This window comes from Watersipora subatra, chromosome 4 (genome assembly GCF_963576615.1).
Source record: "Watersipora subatra chromosome 4, tzWatSuba1.1, whole genome shotgun sequence".
NCBI lineage: Eukaryota > Metazoa > Bryozoa > Gymnolaemata > Cheilostomatida > Watersiporidae > Watersipora > Watersipora subatra.
In genome coordinates, this window is record NC_088711.1 from 3044055 (window position 1) to 3065701 (window position 21647).

Consider the following 21647-nt stretch of genomic DNA (forward strand, 5'->3'; position numbering starts at 1 on the left):
TACACTCAGCTAAGTATACTACATATCTCAAAGGAATTGAAGAGTCAGAAGTTTGCAATAGTGATAAAGCCAATAATCAATATAACTAGAGGCCTGTTAAATTCAGAGTTAATCCGTTGAGATGCCCAAGGTACAAAAATCAATAACTCGGACTTGATCATCTGCAGCCATACCGCTGTAGGTCTCAGACAAAGAATGTAAATGAGTAACAACTAACAACACGTGTAAGCTAGATGACACCTCAACAATATACTTGTACATGTATCACAAACTGTTCAACATCTCTTGAATGACCTTGGATTTGTTTTCCTCCGCTATATCTTGGCACGTTTTTCCTTCCTACAAATATACATATTGTTGTGTACAACGCCAGCAGAGCATATTACACCATGAATCGCAACCATCACATAATGGTGGTGATGAGGTCAATACATGAACATTTATTTAGAAGTCTTTTTTCTCATTAGCTAACGAATTGAGGCCCTTTTTGCTAACGTACACTAGTTCACTATTGTATGTATATATGTGAGTGTAATATAAGTTTATTATGTTGTACATTAACGCTCCCGCCAAGTAAAATAGTCATAAAAGTTGGCAAGCTCAATTAGTCGTCGTGCTATTTTGTAAAAAAAGACAGACCCATTTACGAACCATAGCACTGTTGCAATAGTTTCATCGCTTGCTTACTCCACGTTATTCTGAAAGAACAGATCTAGCTAGACACTCACAGAGTTCTTGATGTTTCGATTGGCTCCATGGTCTAACAAAAGCTTGACTATGCTGCTGTGATTGAACATGCATGCCGCATGCATTGCAGTTTCACCATTCTGACAAAGACATAATACAGCTATTCAAAGTCTGTGAAGATGAAATAACATCATCATAGTAGAAAGTAATTCATAAGAAGCCTTACAGTTGAAAGGAACTTATCAGTACGCTCAAAGACCAGCTTTGATTAGATAATACAATTGCACAGCTAAAATGAGAATAGCAACTACAGAAATAGGTAGAAGTACTAGCCACTGCGATTAACATAATCAACACCTGCGAGTTGTAATCCGAGCAGCTACACAATTTCACCACAAACCGATGCGCATACTGAAAAGTTAGAAGAAACAGCACGGCATGTGAAAGTTTACAGACCCAGATAAATGCAGAGAATTGGTCAATGAAATCAGTAACAACGTAGGTTCAAATTTAATTTTTGAACTAACCTCTAGTTACTAACAAGTAAGATGTAAATCAAATAGTATGCTATGGAGAGTCCTGTTCAGACTGAGCAGTCAGAGAAGACGCGCAGGATGAGGTGAGTCAAGAAGGGTATGACAAGTGATTATTAAAAAACACATTTCTAAAAATAAAGAAATGATTCATTCTGTTTCATACCAAGTTCTCTTTTAATAGTTAGTTTGCCTCTGAAGCCGGCGTCATATGATGGTTTACTGCACTATTGTCAGCATTGTAAGACAAGGGGGGCATTGTCGGCATTGTAAGACAAGGGGGCATTGTCAGCATTGTAAGACAAGGGGGCATTGTCGGCATTGTAAGACAAGGGGCATTGTCAGCATTGTAAGACAAGGGGGCATTGTCAGCATTGTAAGACAAGGGGGCATTGTCAGCATTGTAAGACAAGGGGGCATTGTCAGCATTGTAAGACAAGGGGGCATTGTCAGCATTGTAAGACAAGGGGGCATTGTCGGCATTGTAAGACAAGGGGCATTGTCAGCATTGTAAGACAAGGGGGCATTGTCAGCATTGTAAGACAAGGGGGCATTGTTAGCATTGTAAGACAAGAGGGCATTGTCAGCATTGAAAGACAAGGGGGCATTGTCAGCATTGTAAGACAAGGGGGCATTGTTAGCATTGTAAGACAAGGGGCATTGTCGGCATTGTAAGACAAGGGGCATTGTCAGCATTGTAAGACAAGGGGGCATTGTTAGCATTGTAAGACAAGGGGGCATTGTTAGCATTGAAAGACAAGGGGGCATTGTTAGCATTGTAAGACAAGGGGGCATTGTCAGCATTGTAAGACAAGGGGGCATTGTTAGCATTGTAAGACAAGGGGGCATTGTTAGCATTGTAAGACAAGGGGGCATTGTTAGCATTGTAAGACAAGGGGGCATTGTTAGCATTGTAAGACAAGGGGGCATTGTCGGCATTGTAAGACAAGGGGGCATTGTGAGCATTGTAAGACAAGGGGGCATTGTTAGCATTGTAAGACAAGGGGGCATTGTCAGCATTGTAAGACAAGGGGGCATTGTCGGCATTGTAAGACAAGGGGCATTGTCAGCATTGTAAGACAAGGGGGCATTGTCAGCATTGTAAGACAAGGGGGCATTGTTAGCATTGTAAGACAAGAGGGCATTGTCAGCATTGAAAGACAAGGGGGCATTGTCAGCATTGTAAGACAAGGGGGCATTGTTAGCATTGTAAGACAAGGGGCATTGTCGGCATTGTAAGACAAGGGGCATTGTCAGCATTGTAAGACAAGGGGGCATTGTTAGCATTGTAAGACAAGGGGGCATTGTTAGCATTGAAAGACAAGGGGGCATTGTTAGCATTGTAAGACAAGGGGGCATTGTCAGCATTGTAAGACAAGGGGGCATTGTTAGCATTGTAAGACAAGGGGGCATTGTTAGCATTGTAAGACAAGGGGGCATTGTTAGCATTGTAAGACAAGGGGGCATTGTTAGCATTGTAAGACAAGGGGGCATTGTCGGCATTGTAAGACAAGGGGGCATTGTCAGCATTGAAAGACAAGGGGGCATTGTGAGCATTGTAAGACAAGGGGGCATTGTTAGCATTGTAAGACAAGGGGGCATTGTTAGCATTGTAAGACAAGGGGGCATTGTTAGCATTGTAAGACAAGGGGGCATTGTTAGCATTGTAAGACAAGGGGCATTGTCAGCATTGTAAGACAAGGGGGCATTGTTAGCATTGTAAGACAAGGGGGCATTGTTAGCATTGTAAGACAAGGGGGCATTGTCAGCATTGTAAGACAAGGGGGCATTGTTAGCATTGTAAGACAAGGGGGCATTGTCAGCATTGTAAGACAAGGGGGCATTGTTAGCATTGTAAGACAAGGGGGCATTGTCAGCATTGTAAGACAAGGGGGCATTGTCGGCATTGTAAGACAAGGGGCATTGTCAGCATTGTAAGACAAGGGGGCATTGTCAGCATTGTAAGACAAGGGGGCATTGTTAGCATTGTAAGACAAGGGGGCATTGTTAGCATTGTAAGACAAGGGGGCATTGTTAGCATTGTAAGACAAGGGGGCATTGTTAGCATTGTAAGACAAGGGGGCATTGTCAGCATTGTAAGACAAAGGGGCATTGTTAGCATTGTAAGACAAGGGGGCATTGTCGGCATTGTAAGACAAGGGGGCATTGTCGGCATTGTAAGACAAGGGGGCATTGTCAGCATTGTAAGACAAGGGGGCATTGTCAGCATTGTAAGACAAGGGGGCATTGTCAGCATTGTAAGACAAGGGGGCATTGTCAGCATTGTAAGACAAGGGGGCATTGTTAGCATTGTAAGACAAGGGGGCATTGTCAGCATTGTAAGACAAGGGGCATGTGGTTAATATCTTTCTTCACTATTATAACATCTTATTCTTGTAGATAATAAATACAGCTAATGTTTGATTTTATGTCAGCATGTATAACCTTCACAATAATCGATATTGTATAAATCAGGAAACACATTCTTATTCATGGTAATTTTACATATAGGCATAAAAACCGCGCGAGTAGGACTATAGTCTATATGAGATATATAAAATGAACTAAACCGAAATTATTTGAGTATAAGCAATGTTGACTTTGGCTAGCATAACCTTATCCCAAATAATAAATAGAAGCTGCTGCTGAATCATTGCATGTTCGCTGCCTCAATCTAGTGCTGTAGTACGATGGGTATCAACTCAACACTGCAGTCTAATATCCAAGACATGTATAACCTTTAAAATGCTATATCGAAAGCGTGTTTAACACTACACGAATTTTGTTTGCAGTACAACACGCGCTCTAAAATAAGAACAACCTTTGCGCATTTGTTTAGACTCAGTGCTAGGATCAGGATTACATTGTAATTGAGGACTGATGATGGATTGCTATGGTAGTTCTTTCCTACAGCAATTAAACTACATGTATGAGCAATACAGAAGACGAAGTCAAGGGCAAAGTTACATTATGCAAATGCAGTACTAAAATGCCATGAAACCCTGTTAGATTATGTTATTCGTGCAAGTCTACAAACTAAGTACATGTAATGAGATTATTCCAGTAGCTTTAAAGGGGAACTCCCCTGAGAACTTGTAGAATCGAGTAGTACTAGTGCCAGTATATCGGTAGCATAATTAGCAACTTCATAGGGTAGCAGATAAATAGTGAGAGCAGGTTTTGTAATGTAAATATCATCACAAATGTTCTAGAGATAGGAAAAGCAGACTTAAGACTTAGTGTTCTACTTCAAAATTCAGTGCAGCGCCTCTGAAATTTATTCAATACTTCAGTAGGTCTATGGAAAGTGGAGAGATTGCTTTATCAAGTGCACAAGTTGTTAGATGGTTCGAAGCTAGTCTGACGACGGGACTTCGTAGAAGATGAACTCTGTAAGGAATGATGAAAATGTTGAGTGGATCAGAGACCTTGTTTGATACGACTGTTGTTGAACTACCAGATTGTTTGTGGAAGACTTACAAAGCTTAACTAAAGACTTAGAAATGAAGGAATTTTCAGTGAAGTTTGTGTAAAGGAACTTCACTTTTGAACAGAAAAAGGACTGAAGAGCCATCCGCATGATGCCTGATAACGACCCAGATTTCCTTTTCAATGTGGTTTGTGGTGATAAAACACGGATTTTTGAGAATGCTCCTAAAACAAAATGCCCAAGTCGAGAATTGCACCTGCAAAGTTTCTTCAACCCAGAATGCCAAGAATGAGCAAATCAGGAGGCACAATAATGCTGACGTTCCTTTGGTATAAAGGAAAGATTGTCAATGCAGAATCTGCAGGTTCTTAGAAACTTACAGAAATGAATTCATCATTCAGGGGCCACCATCAAGGACAAATTGATGTTACATCATGACAACGCGCCTCCTCACACTGCGCTATCCATTAGAGAATATATAACATGAAAAGCATAATGCTTGTACTATAGCCTCCACAATTTTTAGAGTTACGCCCAAAAGCCTTCTTTCTATTCCCAAGAGTTAAGAATCATCTCACAGGACCATCCATTGAAAATTCGTGACATCAAAATGGTCATGATGAAACAATTTGAAGGTAATAACAGCTCTAAGTTCTAGCAATGCCATGAGGCTTGGAAACTATCTTGAAGATAAAGTTGATTAGTAATTTTGTCAACCAACAACCTAGTAGAGAGTCTCATTACTTAGTTTGCATACCTCGAATGTCACACCTGGTGATTCATGACAAAGCGAGAGGATTTGTTAATAATAATTTACTAATCGTTTGGGATCATCTTTATAGTTATAAGCTTTTCTCTCTAGTTAAAAATAAGGTTTATATGTGCTGTTTTACAGTATATACTCTTATTTTACATAGAACATAGCGGTATATCGACTATTATTTTCTACCATAGTTACTAAATGCTTCATGAGTTGTTGCAGTGATTGCTAAAACAGGATTAATCTAGACTGAAAGGCTGTCTCAAGACCCTGTCTGCCTTTACTAGTAGAATTGCTGCCTCCTACTTAAAATGTCGTCTTTATAAATTAAATGTTTTGATGGAAGTAATCCATGCAAAAACATATCAATAAATTGTTCCCTTTACTGGCCGACATATCCCTAAATCTTGTGAAATCGTATTTCCACAAACGTTAGTCATGATGCAAAGACTCCTAGACCGCCACAACCAACTTCATAGATGAGGTAACATTTCCGTATTACGCACATGGCAGATCGCCCAAGGCACACTCGTATTGCTCAATACTCACTAAAGCCTGGTTCAATACTCGTTAACATGTTTGTACTACGAGCATGACAAATGTGGAGAACTAAAAGACTATAAATAACTTCTGTAGAATTGGCGGGCACCATTTGAGGAAACCAATTGAGTGTATGATAACATTGATTCCCAGAACAATGACACATTGTTAGATTATTAGATGGATACTAAGATCGTTTGATCCTAATATAAAATGAAGAGCTCACCTAATGTAGATCATAAGGTACAATCTACTGTAGTCCTTTACTATGTCCAATGATTTTATTTCCTAGAATGATCATGGTAATGATATCTACATCGAGGCTATTGAATTGACCTCGAAAATTGGGTAGCAACGCATTGGAGCCACTGCTAACTCTAAGGCTATTTTATCAAGAACTAAAGAATCTATAACTAACCCTCGACTGGTCTGATCACGTATCACAAGACGTGATGTCAGTCAAGTTTATCTACGCTGTGAGTGAAGTAAAGAGCAGCAGTCTAACGTGTCTAAGGCCTGCTTCACACTGAATGCCATTCCAATGATGTACCGATGGGAAAACTAGAGTAACTTTACTCTGAATATTTATGCAAGATGTGTGTTCATTGCACTACGTAAATGGGGTTGTAAGGCTGAGTCCAACTTTCCTGTACCTCACAGCTAATGTAAACGTTGATGACGTCAATAAATGTCTCAGTAGATGGATGTATTTTGTATTTATTAATTTAAAATGAACTCTAAAACAATCTCAACATTTTACAATTTTGACAATATTCATGTAGATGTCACAAATATATTTGAGCAAATCAGATATATTTGTGACATCTGATATATATCAGCTGTTGTCAAATTTTTACAGCTGGTTGTATTTAATTCTACTTTCCATTCACGTGCCCATGTTGCCATAACGGTCAGATCGACCAGCTATGAAATGTAAGTGTAATTTTTAGTTATGAAAAAATGTTAATTTCAAAAAATAAACCATTGTGATGACTTTCACAAGTGTGGACTTTGCTCTGAGCCTGTTATGAATGGAGACTGACAAAGCAGTTGGAGAAAAAACACTGCATGGTTATATGGGAACATAACTTGAAAAAGGCATAGAACGGGTACAAACGACATCCATTGTAAACCAGAGTTTACACCCACTGATTCTGCAGAGGCTAAAGACCACTGGCAATGGAAATCATTGTTTGTTTTCAGACAAGAAATTGTGGACAACGCGGTGAACAGAATTGGGATATTACTATTTCATTTTTACTTGGTCTGAAGTGGCACAAAATTTAGGTCGTTTAACACCATTAATTTCTGCGGAGAGTTATATGCTCCTGGGCTTGCCATGTAGGTTCTAATGTGAGGTCTGATTTGCTATATTCAAAGAATAAAAACCAAACCAGAAGATACTTACGGGTAGAAGTCCAAGGTTAGCATTGTTTTTGACAAGGATCTCTGCAACTCTGTAGTGACCCTTGTGACAAGCCTTAAATAGTGGAGTAGCTCCATCCTGTACAACACCAACAATACATCTTCAAATGGATGACATCATCATGCATGCTTATGATGGTCTGTCGACCTCCCAGCCTAGTCCTTCAATCTTGGCAGCAGTGAGACTACTGTCGAAGGTCAAGTTGATACAAAAACTTAACATGTTTTACCCTCAGCACATCAAACTACTGATGACAACCAGCAAGTTTAGAGCTAGTTCGGCTTCTAGAAAGCCTCTACTATGTGACAGCTAGAGTGAGGGGGAAGGGCACTAATCGTAAGAGCGTATGAAAGCATCCAGAAGAAGTACAAAGAAGTTATGAGTTGAAAAGCTTGAAGTGTACAACCCTTCACATATTTAGGAGGATTTACAATGGAGCAAAAATCAAGTGAATTCATACTTTGTTAAAATTCTAGTATAATATATTGTAAGCAGTGTGAGAATATAAATATATAGGAAGATACACCAACACCTCATCTTATCACACCCCCAGCAGCTGAGGGTGTGATAAGACTTTATATTGGAAATGGTACACGATATTCACCTCTCTGACAGTGTCCAGCTTTACGCCATGATCCACGAGCAGGGTGACACAGTCTGCATGGCCGAACTGAGCCGATATCCACAATGGAGTGGCATTGTCCTGGTAAAGCAAAATCCTAGAATAGTCCACTATCAAAATGGTTGTCATACTAGTACTTTAAAATGTGGCTGCCACTACCTAAATCATTGGCGGCTGTCTACACAAATATCTTGCTGCTGTCTACCAAATATCAGGTTGCTGTCTATCAAATATCTGGCTGCCATCTAGGCAAATATCAAGCAACACAATCTACATGTAAATGCTGCCATCTCAAACAGCTGAGTGTTGTTTACTAAATTTAGGAAAGAATGATTTCCTTTTAGAGGTAAAAGAGAATGCATAAAAAGACAAACCAAAACACTACTTGCTGCACTTGCTCCCTTACCATGCGTGGAGCATGAGCGTTGGCTCCACACTCAAAAAGGAATGATATAACATCGGCATGACCGTGTTGAGCAGAGAGAAAGACTGCGGTAGCTCCATCAATCATGCGTGCATTCACATCAGCCCCCTGACCCAATAAATATCTGGCTACATCTATATGCTTGCACTGACAGGCTACCAGAAACGGGGTACCACCATCCTGAAAGGACAGAAACACTTGACAGACAGAGCCAACAGGTTGAAAATGTGGCTGCTGCACAATAGTGCAGTAGGCACGCTAGCCAAGAAAACAAGTTTCATAGACATGCATTATGTGAGGCTTGCAACAATAAAATTAAACAATCCATGTCTAAGGAAATGAAGCATAGAGCAAGTGAGTTGAGTAGAAAATGCATGCATATTTGTTAGAGAGTAACTACTGAGGCGGTATACTGTATAAAAAGGTTGCCATGATGAATTTTTGAAAACAACTGGTTTACTTTCTTCAGTCTTTAGGGTTGTCCTCTCACAAAACACTTATGCTTCAATAATGAGTGAAAGTTACAGACTCACTGCATATTTTTTGATTTGGAAAAGTCAATTCAACTAATGAGGGCAGTTCAATTCAACTCTAACAGCAACAAAGAACAGAATAAAATTATTGTTTTTCTCCAATAAATAAAGGTGATGCAGGAGATGCAACAGATAAGCAAGTCATGCTGTTAAACTAACAGACAAAGCGTAGCAAATAGCGACTACCTGTCAATGTGTGGGTGATATCTGAAAATAAAGGTTTCCAAGAAATTGCAGAGATGCTTTGCAAAATAATAGTCAACGTGCAATAAAGAGGGCAGCCAAGCAGCTGGTCTGTAGACAAAATGTAGGTGACATCACATGTGCTAAGTTCACTCGATTTTCAGAGCTGTAGTCACACAACAAACGCACAACACGTAGGCAGCATCATACCAAGCAAGCTCCACAATACTAATCTGATGATATCAGGGCATACAGCTGTTGCAGCGTGTTAAAAGAACACTCTGGGCCTATACTTGTGAGATAGAGAAAAAGAGGAGATAATTTCCCAATGTAACCTTAGGTGTAAATCATCAAAATCAGCTATTTACAGGGAAGTGTTGTGCGCATAGATAACTGAAGGATAGAGTGGTCAATTAACTTATAAAAACAACCTCTTTATTATACATTACAATATCTGCAAACAGTCAGGTTTGAAGCAGAGCAAATAGCTGCCCGATTTGAGAAACCTTAAGAGAGGCTGCAAGTGTGCAGATGTTTTCATATTGTGAAATTGGTTGTAAATGCTAGTAACAATCCTGTTAACAGAAATATTCAACAACATCTATGACTCACAAAGCATGCCAAATCGACCTCGGCTCCTGCCTCAACTAGTGCCTTGGAGATCTCGAGGGAGCCATTTTGGGCAGCAAAGAAGAGTGCTGTTGCGCCGGTCTGTATAAGAAATACAAGCAATGCTATCAACTGCAGCTTACAACCATTACGCATACAGAAATACCACTTCATCAATCTAACGACTGAATGAATGCCTTGCTGGGGGCGTTGACAAAATGAGTGAAACAGTGTTTGTTTCCTGTCAATAATACAGGAATATAAAATAAAATAAATAAAATAATATAAAATAATACATTATTTTATACAGACTTGAGCAATCATGTTAACTAACAAATTGAATCAGTAGTCCTACATGTACACTAGAGTTGACCTATAGTTGACCTATAGTTGACCTATAGCTGACCTATAATAGCTGAGTATGATATGAACATGCCTCAGAAGTTGCCTCTACCCTTATGATTGCTGACAATGGGTGACCATGCTGTTTATGATTGTATTGTGTTTGTAGATATCCTATCCCGGTGTACAGTAAAGACTAATCATCTTATTAACATCTAATTGGTTTACAATCATGAACAATCCCATACTATGCTCTGATTGGTCTAAAATCTAGCTGCGTCATACCGCTTTCTGATTAGCCTGTAACCTTTAACCCTACATCCTAGTCTCTCCAGCATAGGAGCGACTAGAGAATTCCAAATAAACTATGTTGTTTTAGATCAGATGACGTCTTGTGGTGTTGTTTCTAACACTTAGTTCTCCAAACTAGAATGCACCAAACATAACTTTATGCTGAGAAGTATTGAAATACAGTCATATCTGTATGTGCAAAATTACTTCAATGCAAATTCTTCCTTGTATATTAAAAGAGTCATATATGAAATCAAATATTCTTGTAAGGATACAATTTAATTCGTTTTACAACCCCAAACCAGGAGTAACACAACTCCTTGATAACTACTTCAAGTAATTACACACAACATTGAAACAAACACATCATATGAAGCTGCATAAAAACTAAATGTACAAAACTAAATTACCGTATGTGTAAAAACAAAGGGAATAAATAATAATAAACATAAAGGATTAATTGTTACTGTACCTTGGAGACACGCAAACTGGAGCCACGCAAACTGGAGACACGCAAACTGGAGACACGCAAACTGGAGACACGCAAACTGGAGACACGCAAACTGGAGACACGCAAACTGGAGACACGCAAACTGGAGACAATGTACCAAAGAGTAGGTGATAGACACGCTACGTACCGGTATGTAACTTACTAACTTGGATGAGGTATTGTTAAAGTTAACATTGCTTATATACAGTCAAACATGGATAACTCGAACTTCACGGGACCGAGCGTAAATGTTCGAATTATCAGAGCGTTCAAGTTATCAGAGCACTGTCACAAGTCCATGTATTTACTCATTTATTAGTAGATACATGTACATATACAAACTATAATATAAATCAAAAGCATAAATGGCTTGTTTCAAATTAAATGCTTCTAATGTAAAGTTTAAAACGTTTTTATCAAAAAGTATAGAGATTTTTATATCACTTGAGATTGGTTTGTTGTTTGAGGTGATGTTATTGCCAGGACGTTTTTTAGATTGACATTGGCAAAACTTGATCGTTGTTGAAATGCTCAAAAGAAAAGACATCTTTTTCTTTTGAGCGTTTTACCCACGATCAATTTTGCCGATTTTTCTTGAAGTTTATGCAAAGATTACCTCACTTTACCTTGCTTTCGAAGGGCGATCGCTAAGCGGATGTTTGGTATAAATCAAATTTCACCAAACCTTTAGAAAAGTCATTGACAAAAATATTTTGCCGATGGTGGTAATAACGACGCTTATGAATTCCGAAAAGTTGAGGTTTACCTCTATGGCTTGGAATAAAGTGATTTTCTAAAGCGATAACAACCGTTTCGGTAGCCGTTGGGCAAAAAACAGTTCGAGTTAACAGTGTTGAGTTCGAGTTATTTATAGCAATTTATCACTACGTGGGAACGGACCAAAAAACCGTTCGAGTTAACCATGTGTTCGAGCTATCCGTGGGCGAGTTATCCATGTTTGACTGTATTTTGATCATTTCTCATGCTTTTTGATGTTTTCGTTTTAATTTTCATCAGCTGCTTCACGTTCATATACGAAACTGTAATGCTTTTAGAGACATCCATTCCCCACTGTAGGTTAGAAGTTATTTCAGGCGAAGAGTCAAATATTTCCTAGATTTCTAGGCTGTATGTTAGAAAATTGTTATGTCAAGGAATTGTAAATAAAGATTTGACTATACATACAACACTGTCATATCGTTAGTGCCCAAGAGATTTTCAAAAGGCAGATTTTCATGGCTTGAAAATCGTATAATCTTTTGAATTGATTAGCCTCTATGTTTCTGGAATATTCCTGCTGCGTTCTGGTCAACTATTTTCTGACCATCTATGTTTCTGTCCAAAATGAGCATACCACGTGAGATAAGAGATGCAGTGCACAAATACTAGGAGTAGAAATTTTACTAGAAATTCTACTAAATTGATAACAATTAACTTTGCAAAATAAATAATTATGCAGTTATTACGATGTCATAATTAACGATTAACAGCTGATAATTAATGATTGACAGCCGCTACATTGAGACTAGGTCACTAGGCTTCTACAGTATTATACATGGGCGATGTTAGTAACTAAAATGAAACTGGAGGAAAAGAGAGCTATGTTTTATGTTTTAGCTGCAATACCTAATCTATTAATGTATGCGCGTGTGAAACAACTGTCCCCCTGCTAGAATGTATCACTTTTATCCAAGTCGTTTGGTTTCCATGATGCTACATAAACTAGTAAATCTAGAGACACGAATACCTATAACTTGCTCTAATATTTGTTTTGTATGTCGAAACCATTACACTCTCGTTGTAGTAGTCATATGTTGGAGTAGTCAAACCTTGGAGTAGTCATACGTAGGAGTAGTCACACGTTGGAGTAGCCATACGTTAAAGTAGTCATACATAGGAATAGCCATACGCTGGAGTAGTCATACGCTGGAGTAGTCATACGCTGGAGTAGTCATACGTTGGAGTAGTCATACGTTGGAGTAGTCATATGTTATAGTAGTCATACGTTATAGTAGTCATATGTTATAGTAGTCATACGCAGGAGTAGTCATACGTTGGAGTAGTCATACATTGGAGTAGTCATACGTTGTAGTAGCCATACGTTGGAGTAGTCATACGTTGGAGTAGTCATACGTTGGAGTAGTCATACGTTGTAGTAGTCATACGTTGGAGTAGTCATACGTTGGAGTAGTCATACGTTGGAGTAGTCATACGTTGGAGTAGTCATACGTTGGAGTAGTCATACGTTGGAGTAGTCATACGTTGGAGTAGTCATACGTTGGAGTAGTCATGTGTTGGAGTAGTCATATGTTATAGTAGTCATACGTTGGAGTAGTCATACGCTGGAGTAGTCATACGTTGGAGTAGTTATACTCTGGAACAGTCATGCGTTGTATACGTAGGAGCAGATATTCTTATAATAAATTGTGTTTCGGTGACTTCATTTCACAGTTATAAACTTTTAAAAATATATAATTATATATAGCATTAAAACAAATGCATTATATAAAACTATACACAATATAAATTACGTAAAAGAACTAAATTAATAAAGTAATACTAAATGACATTTTTATTGTCACCTCAATTTTGAACTAAAAACAGGCAAAGGGAGGTGCAGCCTTGGCGATAAATGAAACGGACGGTGTGTAGCTAGAGCTGGTAATAGAGATACAAAACTAGTCTAACTTACACTACATAATTGTTAAATCCCTAAATAACTAAATAACATAACTTATTTATGTATATTTTGTTTAATAGTTGATCTTTTTTAAACTTTATCTTCAATTATCATATTTGCCTTCCCCACTTTCTCTCATCTAAAGTTTCTATTCTCCACATGACCTTTTTCGCATAATAACTAACCAACCATCAGATGGCTTTGGACACTTTTTAATTTTATTATTTATCGTTGCAACGCTAAAAAACATTGCTTCTTTCCTCTTTCACCTCAATCACTTCTGGCTCCAATCTGACTGAAATTCACAAGTTTAAAACTAGAAAGGTATAGCGCACTGGTTAACATTATTCAGGCACCTCAGAATCAATCTCCGTAAATGTGAACTGTCTACATAATTATGTACTGATTTACCATACTGCAATGTTTTGAGAAACTTTATGTGCTGAAAATAACTTCCTATGTCAAAACAATTATTTGCTCAAATTTCAAGTCGTATGTCGAAATGTTTTGTAAAATATTTTCTGCTTGGTTTGTCTTTGGTATGTATCCCCCTACCTATGAATGAACTATGTTCCTTACATAGTTCATTATAAGGAACTCACCATACGCCGGATGTTGGGGTCTGCACCTTGGCTGAGCAGCTCCTTCACACACTCGCATTGATTGGCTGCAACAGCTAGCAGTAGTGGAGTCGTGCCTTCCTGCAGAGCAGGAATATTGCATAAAGGTTATGGATTAATGAACTGCATTAGAAAAAGCAAGCGTGCACTCTCTCTCTCTTTATGGTCTGAGACAGCTTTTGGTGTAGAGGATGCTGTATGAGAGGTTAAGCAAGCAAAAAGACATTTTAACAACAAGAATTGCATCACCTCACCAAATGACATCAACACTGCACCATACAACTTGACAAAAGCATTGCTTGAAAGGCTTGAACCAACTTGTTTAGACAGACTATGTTAATTGTAATTAAATTTTTGAAGTTCAGCTAATACAATGATTTGTGGAACCCAGAACCCAGTCAAGATAATATTACTTTGCAATATTTGTAAGTTAAAAATCAGAGGTTTTGCAGATGGCCATAGCCCAGATTGTTAAACACACATGTAAAAATCACAGGCTAATTTAGACACTCTCTCACTACACATAACTGACATATTCCCACGACCAAACGAGCGAAGCGATTGTTTGGTAGATTTATGATAAATGCATATGTGCACACAACTCACAAAAACTATTCATGAACGGCCATCCCAAATTCTTGTGCCCAAATCTCATCAACAAATTTAACCATTGTTCTATGGAGTCATTTAAGTATAATAACGATACAAAACACATATAAACCTATTTAAATATGTTACCAAGTCTTTATCATTTGTAGACAATATCCTAAAACTAACTCATCTGATCGGATTATACATAAATAGACAGATTAATTTGGCCTAAAAACTTGACAAGCCTTTTTTAATCAAAATTAAGACCGGCCAACGAAACGTCGATAAGGCTGTGCGACAGAGAGTAGAACCATTAAGTCGTGCGCATTTCAAGAGAAAAACGTGCATATTTCACCAGTCTATGGCATTGTCCAATGGCCGAAGGTTTCTGTAATTAACGTAGAAGTACTGAAAAGTAATTGTTTTTTCATTGCCGATTTTAAAGTAGGTAACTGACATTTTGGACACTCATGAGTACTTTGGTATTCCAACTGATGTTCAAAGCAGTGAAAGTAAAGAAAATGACGATGATATTTTTCCGACGATTTTTATAAGATTATTACAATATTTAATTATAAGAATAATTATTCTATTTTATAAGATTATTATAAGATTTAGTTATAAGAATAATCATTCGAATTTACAAGATCGAAGTATATAGTGACTGATGTTGGGCAATATGTTACTGTTATTATTTTTCTAAATATTTTGTTGGTGATACTACGGCTATGCCCAATATTGCGGTACTGCCAAGCCGTTTTTAATAACTGCAAAATTAAGTTATAGGCCTACAATTTCTTACAGATATACAGCTATTTTTATGACAACCAACTAAAATCTGTTTAGCTTTTTAAATTCAGCATAATTTTTTGCATATAAATACAAAAAATCTAGATAAATATCACAACTTCTTGATATTGGTTGCTATGACATTTTGAAATGTAAACAAAATTGTGCATCGGTTTTTGTTTCTCAGACTTAAACACCAGTTTTCTCGGAACTATGTTTTCGCACACTAGTAAACATGCATTCAGTTTATTCTTTATTGACCATAAAATCTGCTGTAATTAAGCTGGAATCAAATTTTCTTTTACAAAACAACTGAGAATTTTCTCCTTCTGCTAGTGTAGATAACTCTGAATCTCACACATCCGACTTAACCATGGTTTCTGTGATCACGACCAATTTCTTCACTTTGGTTACAGATCGCTGGTCACTTTGGACCAGCGATCTGTAACTTTGGTTACAGATCGCTGTCAAAACCATTCTGCATTCAACACAACCAACTTTCAAACTGTGTATATTACACAGCAGCTTGCCATTTTGCTTCTAATATTGCATTTCTCCTATTGCAGGGGAGAGATATAAACATACACTGTAATCTTTTCCTTTCATTATTGCTGCTGTTGTACATAATAACATCCAGTACATTACAGCTACCATTGCAGCTACCATTGCAGTTATCCTATTGCACTGCAGTGCCATTTGACTGCTAATATTGCAATTCTCAACCAGCAGTACCCTTTCTTTTTTCCAATATTCCTTTGGTCGTGGGCTGTATGAGAGGAGAATTGATAGTTTAAAAATATTTGCTTTCAACTGGAAATAACAGACATTATAAAATATTTTTAATTTTTAGCCATGGATGCTCATGGTAGATTTAAAATGCTGCTCGTGCTTGGCAGAACCATAATGATGAAAGCAACATAACTAACCTTGTCAATGCAGTCAACATGCACCCTGCCCGAATCTAGTACAGATCTCAGCTCATCCAAATCGCCTTCATAAGCTGCTGTGTGAAATAGTTGATCATGACGTGTTTCCTTCTGCCAAGCATAGGTAAAAAGCTACAGGCACATGTTACCATCAATTTGCAGAAATAGCAGACTGCTGAAGGGTAGAGAGAACTCCCTGACTAGTTCTAACCAATTCTCACAAGTCTATTAATAGGAAGAATATTCAAACAAGAGATTTTCAACACTGAGCAGTAAAAGTATGAGATGTATCGTCACTTTATGCTTGCAACACGCTCAGTGCAAAACTAGCTTTCTTTCAATGTCAGGCATTCACAATCCAAACAAGATTCACAAATATTCTGCTCTACTCCAAACTAGCATGACTCGCTACTAAAACCATTCTCACCCAAACGAACTTCAAGTGCATCAATTGATTAGAGTTCCAAGTCATGTTGTCAAATACTTTGATTTCTGCAATGAACACCTACAGCTAAACATAAGTTAGTAATCTTCTATCACCTCAGCTTGGTCAGTGTTTTTTAACCAAGTAACAAGTGCTCTTGTATCAAAGGAATTATGTTAGCATTTATGACAAGCATAGGAAAACTTTTAAAACACAGATTAGCATGCTCAATTGTTTTAGCGTGTCTTCCAAAATAACCTTATGCATATGTGTTTTTGGCCTTAAAATTTCTAACTTAGAAAGCGCATTTAGCTCGAAATCCATATTAATCCCACCTTGTCATCGTGTGTGTCCGTATGTCCACATTTTCAAGTTTTTTGGCCGATTTTGTCCTTCACATCCTAACTAAATGATATCAAACCAACGTGCTGGTTGTGAAAACTGCGTGTTAGTTGTTAGGAGCTAATAAACGGCATTTGTCCTCTATCAATCACCTTGATCAACTAGCATCAATGAAACTAGATCGTCACCGCCATAGCTGAACACATTCAAACATACTTCAACTACCAACTATAAAACTTTGCCTGTGCTGATGAAAAGCCATATAAATTCCTCTTGCATGAATTTATGTAGAATTCATGCAGGAGGACCTAGTAAAATATCCACAACATTACTAAAAGAAATACCAACCTTATGAGAGGGCATTTTTCATTGGCGAGCTAATGCTTGCTGTCACCTGCCGTAGTTGCCAGGTCAACCTTAACTCCCAGAATGCCACTCGCAGTCAGCTCCTTGTACACTAAGAGGATAACAAACAGCAGTCATCAATGAGTGTGATTAGTTGAACACAAAACATTCTAGGAGCTAGCTTCATTGAGAGCGAACAAGCCCTCGAGAGCAAATTATAAGAGATTAGGTTATAGTAGCCATCCTGGTATTGATAGCGCCTGTATACAGTTATTGAACTCAGACAATCAATCAATGCACGATTGTGGTGGTCAATACCGTTCACTATGCTTATCGAAATTTCATATATTGTGCACTTAGTTAACTGCAGGCTGTATAAGGGTTGACGGTGTAAAATCGCTAGGATATGGCAGCAATTTGAATTTGTTGGAAATTGATAACAATTCTTATGACTATGATGAGTACTCAAAGAGGAACTTAATACAAATCTTTGTAGATTTCATCAGAAACTATCGGTATTTTTCTATCATTTGCGATTGTTTTAGATGTTTGAGCTGATCCGATTGCTATGATGTTTGAGCTGATCCGATTGCTATGATGTTTGAGCTGATCCGATTGCTATGATGTTTGAGCTGATCCGATTGCTATGATGTTTGAGCTGATCCGATTGCTATGATGTTTGAGCTGATCCGATCGCTATGATGTTTGAGCTGATCCGATTGCTATGATGTTTGAGCTGATCCGATTGCTATGATGTTTCTAGCTTAAAATTGATAAAACTTGACCGCAATTAAAATACAAGCGAAATGATTGTCACCAGTTGTTATCATTGCCACAGTTGATGCCAGCTATTGAGTTCAAATTGAAGCATTCGGGTCCGTATTCTGTCGGTCTCTTTGCAACTATAGACGTCATAATCACGATTTCGATTGATCATGCAGATGCAGAGACACTGAAAAGAAGCGCATAGGTGTCTGTTGAACTTGAGCGATGTTAGCAATTGTAAGCAGATTGATAACAAAACTGATTGATAAATATAGTTAACTACCAAGTTAGCAATGAATTTGAGTTTGCTTGGTTGGACTAAGCAAATGAGTTAACAATGTAATTAACAATAGAGTTAACAATGTAATTAACAATAGAGTTAACAATAAAGTTAACAATAGAGTTAATAATAAAGTTAGCAATAGAGCTAATAATAAAGTTAGCAATAGAGTTAACAATAAAGTTAGCAATAGAGCTAACAATAAAGTTAACAATAGAGCTAACAATAAAGTTAACAATAGAGTTAACAATAAAGTTAGCAATAGAGCTAACAATAAAGTTAACAATAGAGCTAACAATAAAACCCTCCCAATATCTCCTGTAAAAAGCACATTATGATGCTTAACAAGAACATGTTAAAGCATCTAAGCACTGCTAATTCAAAATTATTTTATTGATAACAAGTGATTTGTTAATGACTATTTACAGCGATGTCTAAAAACAAACAAGCGATGTGGCTAAACAACACATGTTTCTTCTCAATATGATATAGTGTGGACAGGCTCTGTAATGCTCAAGCTGATTAACTTTCCAAGTATAGGGAATAAAGTGAACGAAAACACACCTGCTTGCTAATAATAGCCAAAAGTATTTAACAGCAAGCTATAATTATGGCTACATATTTCAGCAACTAAACTTTGGACAGCTTTGCGACAGTTTATGGTGTCAGCTTTATAAATCATCAAGAAACCTTTCACCAAAAGGTACCTATTAAAAGCCAATGGTGGGAAATAAAAATTTAAAAACACGGGTGGGTATGTTAATGTTGAAGTCTGAGCAACAACAATTACGACAGCAAAAATGGTAGCGAGATTAATAATGCAATTACGAGTAGGCATTCATCAGCATTAAACCATTAGTAAGAGCTCGAGTAAGCTATAAAATGGTTGCGCAATAAACAGATCATGTTTCTTGAGGATACTGTTAGTGGCAGACAGAGTGTCTTCAAAACTTCCTTCTCAAATATGTGCATTATGTACAGTCTAAAATAATAAAGAAATGAGTTTATGTCATAAATGACAAGAATCCTAAAAAATGCTAGGTAACCCCATAATTATGGTCACTATAACTGTACCTTGCTATTTATATTTAAATTTCTGTTAACTGTGAAAAATACAATCAAGCAAACTTAGATACCTTTTGACAGTCCCCAGCAAAATTAATAAAGCAATATACATGCTAGTTCCCGCTAACGCGTATATCACTTATTCTGAAAAGTTTTGCTACATTTGGGCAATTTTTAGCAAAAAACAAAAGCACACAACTGTTTCTGTATCTTAATCTGATATTGTAGTAGACCTCCAACACACATGCTATTGCTTTAGCTCTTAGAACTGAGGTTGCACCAATTGAAATTTTGATATAAGGATTGTTCTTTCCATTAGTCTAATGCGGTGCAAAAATTTGAAAAACTTCACAAAATGGGAGACATTGTATTTTAAGTGAGCGGTGTGAATGTTACGCAATGCAAGTCAACGCACTATAGCTTATTATCCACGCAATAATGAAAAGTAACTATTTTACAATTTCTTTCAGCTATTGGAATCTGGTCACAGTTAAAAGTGAAATCTGGTGGCAGTTGTTAAGAAAACGGACCTTAAAAAGATATTAGTGTGTACCGCCTCTCTTATTTCACAGAGTACATCCGTTCTGTACAAAAGCATACATGGCAAAAATGCTGCAGGAATGTTCCAGAAACAATGGTTTGAATGACCTTCACAGCAATTTTTTGTTGTATCTGCTCAAGCATCATGTCATCTTGTGAATATTTGTTTGTTGGAAGTTTAATGAATTCAAAATGATTGAATGATCTTTAAACCCATGAAAGCCTGCTATTTATATTGACTGACCTATTTGGCTCTAAAAATATTGCAAAGTTAGGCATAATCAAGCCTGTCTTGTCAAACTAGTTTTGACTTACTATATGCTCAAGTCAATTGTAAATCCCAATTTCATAATTATACTGCAGAGCAGAGAATAGTTGATAGACAACTGTGGTTATGACAAAGACAAACATGTGCTGTTACAGAAACAAATTTAATTGGAAAAACCAATTGACAAACGAAACACATAGGCCTATAGATGTATTATAAAATTTTTTCAAAAGTGCAGATGCACAAAGTTTGTTGCTTTGAAAGCTTTAGAATTTCGCACTAACCAAATCTCACAAGGAGTATTGAGTTATGACTCAAAAACCTGAGCCAATAGTAAAACAAGCTCAAGATGATATGTTCAAGCTAGGGAAAAAATATTACCACAAGCCAATATTACTACAAATATTACTATTCAATCTGTTCAATATTACTACAAGCCAATTGCAAAAATCTTGCTACAGGCATTCCAACAAGCAGACAGGCTAAATATAACAACAGAAAAAGAAAATGTTTACAAATGCATTAAAACTACCTTTATTTTGAAGCAATAACACCATACCCTAACTAAACACAGTGTAGTAAAGACTGCACACTCACTTGAAACCCTTACACATCATTTACCTAAAAAACTTTTTATCCCACCCAATTTTTAATAGCATAATTATTAACTTAATTGTAATAGCTGGTCGCTAATTTAACTGTATATATGAGTCCATAATAGAAGTCTTGCGCGATAGTATAAAGATTTAAACACAGTCGCCAACACACGATTTAGGGTTTAGTGTCACGTAAATCAAAACTCTCCATAAAGAACCACACAAGAGTTGGACACTTTAGCAATAACCACACCTGCTGGTACTTGTATTCAACTGGGAGTTTCGATACCTTAGAAACACAAAAACCTATGTTGTCAGATTCTATCAGGAGTCTGTATATAGTACCTAAAACGGTACCTAGTAAATATTTGTACACAATAATGAACACAAACTGTAACTTATTTAAGTAAAATGCTCACATGCGTCATTTCGAACATATCTATTGTGGGTTGTGTAAATGTGCGAAAACTTCAAGTTACTGTACAAATTTAGCAAATGCCCGAAACGCGTAAAATTGGGTTCACGCTAACCTCACCCGCAAACGTA

General features: G+C 37.3%; 1 protein-coding gene across 1 annotated transcript; it reads right to left on the reverse strand.

Annotated features, from left to right (window-relative positions):
- Positions 1-123: 123 nt before the first annotated feature.
- Positions 124-21632, reverse strand: LOC137392742 (ankyrin repeat domain-containing protein 29-like). Its single transcript, XM_068079065.1, has 10 exons — positions 21521-21632; positions 17591-17699; positions 16477-16587; positions 14153-14251; positions 9751-9849; positions 8405-8602; positions 7981-8079; positions 7359-7454; positions 729-827; positions 124-339 (listed from the first exon to the last, which is right to left on the reverse strand). The coding sequence occupies exons 2-10, from the start codon at positions 17603-17605 to the stop codon at positions 265-267; spliced, it is 891 nt and encodes a 296-aa protein (XP_067935166.1). The 5' UTR covers positions 17606-17699; positions 21521-21632; the 3' UTR covers positions 124-264.
- Between the last annotated feature and the right edge of the window lie 15 nt (positions 21633-21647).